This window comes from Sinocyclocheilus grahami, unplaced genomic scaffold (genome assembly GCF_001515645.1).
Source record: "Sinocyclocheilus grahami isolate Dianchi unplaced genomic scaffold, SAMN03320097.WGS_v1.1 scaffold1757.1, whole genome shotgun sequence".
NCBI classification, from domain to species: domain Eukaryota; kingdom Metazoa; phylum Chordata; class Actinopteri; order Cypriniformes; family Cyprinidae; genus Sinocyclocheilus; species Sinocyclocheilus grahami.
The window spans coordinates 92,232-96,003 of NW_015506936.1; the positions used below are offsets into that span (position 1 = coordinate 92,232).

A 3,772-nucleotide genomic window follows, 5' to 3' on the forward strand; every position below is an offset into this window, starting at 1 on the left:
GCGTCCTCTCCCCACTGCTCTTCTCCCTCTACACCAACGACTGCACCTCTAAAGACCCCTCTGTCAAGCTCCTGAAGTTTTGCAGATGACACTACAGTCATCGGCCTCATCCAGGACGGTGACAAGCCTGCTTACAGACAAGAGGTTGAGCAGCTGGCTGTCTGGTGCAGTCACAATAACCTGGAGCTCAACACGCTCAAAACTGTGAAGATGATCGTGGATTTCAGGAGGAACCCCCCTGCACTCCCCCCACTCACCATCATGAACAGCACTGTGGCTGCAGAGGAGTCATTCAAATGTATTATTTTTTGTGGTTTATTTATATTTATGCATGTGTATTTTATTCACATCTTATTTACACATTTACTGTGTGTTGTTGTCTCTGTGTACTGGAAGCTTGTGACACTAAAACAAATTCCTTGTATGTGCAATTCATTGGCAATAAAGCTCTTTCTGACTTCTTAAGGTGTGGAGCTAAGACGTGAGGAAAGGAAGCAAGGATGCACAAATAAGCATTGAAAAGCACCCAGTGTCGCCATAGAAATGCACAACCCTCTCGTAATTAAGCTTCCGTAATTATTATGACATGGCGTGAACGCAGCATTCAGCTCATCTAACTCCAATCAAACACACCTGAACAAGCTAATCAAGGTCTTCCAGATTACTAGAAAACTACAGACAGGTGAGTTTGATTGGGGTTGGAGTTGACCTGATCTCCTTGGATCTTTAAAACCCCATTTTACAGAGGTTTATGTTGCAGCAACAAGGTTATTTGTTTTAGTTTTGTGTGCGTCACTGTCTGCTGCTCCAGACGCACCAATTCAGTGCATTGTCCAGCAGAGATCATTGTGAGATTGCAGATTGGGAGGATGACAGCTCGAGTGTATTGCTTGTTGGTTGCTGTTTTGTTGTGTCTGTCTGGATCCTTGAGCATTACAGATGCTACTCCAGGAAAGACCACAGGTGAGAATGTTAACTTCATTACACAGCCTGAAGAAATGCAGAAATGAGTGATTCTCATAGTTTAGGGTTGAGTAGTAGGTTTTAACTTTTGATTGAAGTGGATAAATATGTAAAATTTGTATTAAAGTTTGAGACATGTGGTGTTAAACCTGTGATTTCCAAATGTTGAAACCGCACTCCCTGGCCTCCCCTAATGATCCTCTTGAACACTAGGGGTCTTCCTCGAAAAAAAAAAGCAACACATTGAATTCAATGAGTCTCAAAAGTGACGCATTATGCCCCTTTTTACAATGTGTAATAAGTCTCTGGTGTCCCCAGAATGTGTCTGACGTTTCAGCTCAAAATACTCCACAGATCATTTATTGTATTTTGAAAATGCCTATTTTGAGTGGAAGCAGAAATGGGCTGTTTTTCAGGCCGGTGTCTTTAAATGCAAATTAGCTTCTGCTCCCCGCCCCTTTTTCCAGAATAGCGCTGCGCCTTTACAGCCCGTATCTGCTAAAAACATCTGTTTTGGTTCTGATTATGTTTATCGCACTGAAATCTTGCGTTTTAAACCATATGAGTTTGAGCGCACTCATCCGAAGCACACGCACAGAAAGCAGCTGTCACAGCATGTGAGTACTAAGCTTACCTTAAAAACACACGCATTACAAAAACAGTGGGTTATGTCTGTGAAGGTAAACCGCTGGGAAATCACTTGTTTATTTTAGGTCTGTGTGGCAGCAGCAATATACAGTAAATAAATCAAATGCACTGCTCTGTCTCCTCTGAGGCTGGGACCGTAAACGGTGTTCTGTGCCGCGAAAGACCGAACAGTTGGCATGTTTTGCTGAAACTTTCGGAATGGCATTGGAGCTGGTAAACGTTGGCGCTTGCGAAAACACCATAACAGCGCCGTGGGTGGAAACGTACAGATTAAGTGGCGTGATATTATGAGATCCCTTTGCCACATCACCAAGCGCAAAATCAGACATGCTCATTTTCTCAGACACCTGCAGAAAAAGGCTTCCCAAAACGAAGTTAGTGGGTTAATCTTTTTCACGTTTCCTTGGTTCGTAGATGCACCAGGGACCTGATTATTTAGTCATTTAGCAGATGCTTTTATCCAACGCGACTTACAAATGAGGACAATAAAAGCAGTCAAAACTAACAAAAGAGCAACAATATATAAGTGCAAATGACAAGTCTCGGTTAGCCTAACACCGTACACGTAGCTGTGTGTGTGTGTGTGTGTGTGTGTGTGTGTGTATATATATATGTCTCCTCTGAGGCTGGGACCGTAAACGGTGTTCTGTGCCGCGAAAGACCGAACAGTTGGCATGTTTTGCTGAAACTTTCGCCATGGCATTGGAGCTGGTAAACGTTGGCGCTTGCGAAAACACCATAACAGCGCCGTGGGTGGAAACGTACAGATTAAGTGGCGTGATATTATGAGATCCCTTTGCCACATCACCAAGAGCAAAATCAGACATGCTCATTTTCTCAGACACCTGCAGAAAAAGGCTTCCCAAAACGAAATTAGTGGGTTAATCTTTTTCACGTTTCCTTGGTTCGTAGATGCACCAGGGACCTGATTATTTAGTCATTTAGCAGATGCTTTTATCCAACGCGACTTACAAATGAGGACAATAAAAGCAGTCAAAACTAACAAAAGAGCAACAATATATAAGTGCAAATGACAAGTCTCGGTTAGCCTAACACCGTACACGTAGCTGTGTGTGTGTGTGTGTGTGTGTGTATATATATATATATATTATACACACGTTTTATAGCACTTAAAACCTGGAAAAGTCAAATTTTTCATGATATGTCACATTTTAAAAAGAGATTGCAATTATCAAACTTTAATTAAAGTGAAAAGATGTTCAGCATTCAGTGACGCTTTCGGTCTTCTGTCAGCAACGCCTGGAGAGTGTCCACCCCAGTCATCTGGAATAAAATCATGTACCACGTCCTGTAACAGTGACTCTAACTGTCCCAACAATGAGAAGTGCTGCAGCAATGGATGTGGACATTACTGTACGGCTCCATATAAAGGTATTTGTCATGTTTTGTTTTTTTTCATTTTGCCTTCGTTCTAGTCGAAAGTAGGTTTCAATTAATCCTTTAGGACAGTTTTAAACCCAGGATGGCTTTACAAAAATGGAGGAATAATACTTAGGAAGTTTTACCTACAGAGTGAATTGTTTTATTTCTGCTTTGAGTGTTTCGTGCTGTATATTGAAGTGTCATGCACAGACTAAAACTGTCTATCTGTGTCCATGCAGTGAAGCCGGGTCACTGTCCCAAACAGAAGAAGACTCAAGCATGTGCTGAAAGCTGTTTCCATGATGGCCAGTGTCCTGCCACACAGAAATGTTGCCCAACCACCTGTGGCCATGCATGCAGTGAACCACATGGTCGGGGAAGTGGGCAGGGAAAAGGTCAGGGAAGTGGTCCAGGTCGGGGAAGTGGTCCAGGTCGGGGAAGTGGGCGGGGAAGTGGTCCAGGTCAGGGAAGTGGTCCAGGTCGGGGAAGTGGGCAGGGAAGTGGTCCAGGTCGGGGAAGTGGGCAGGGAAGTGGTTGGCAAAGTGGTCCTGGTTGGGGAAGTGGTTGGGGAAGTAGTCGGGAAAATGGTAGGGGAAGTGGGCAGGGAAATGGTCGGGGAAGTGGTTGGGAAAGTGGTCCTGGTTGGGGAAGTGGTTGGGGAAGTAGTCATTGAAGTGGTCATGGGCATTTAGCATTACACTTACTGGAGATCTTTTCAATTCAGTGCTTTATTCATATGGCATGTGTTCCATGTTTGCTCAAACAGTCAAGAGAGATT

At 43.7% G+C, this 3,772-nt stretch overlaps 1 protein-coding gene across 1 annotated transcript in view; it reads left to right on the forward strand.

Annotated features, from left to right (window-relative positions):
• The first annotated feature begins 712 nt into the window (after positions 1-712).
• The window catches only part of LOC107572476 (WAP four-disulfide core domain protein 5-like), a 16,671-nt gene continuing 13,611 nt past the window's right edge, over positions 713-3,772 (forward strand). The window contains exons 1-3 of the mRNA XM_016258895.1: positions 713-963; positions 2,866-3,003; positions 3,234-3,500. Coding sequence (XP_016114381.1) covers positions 870-963; positions 2,866-3,003; positions 3,234-3,500 — 499 coding nt within the window. The 5' untranslated portion in view covers positions 713-869. The remainder of the gene's footprint in view (positions 964-2,865; positions 3,004-3,233; positions 3,501-3,772) is intronic.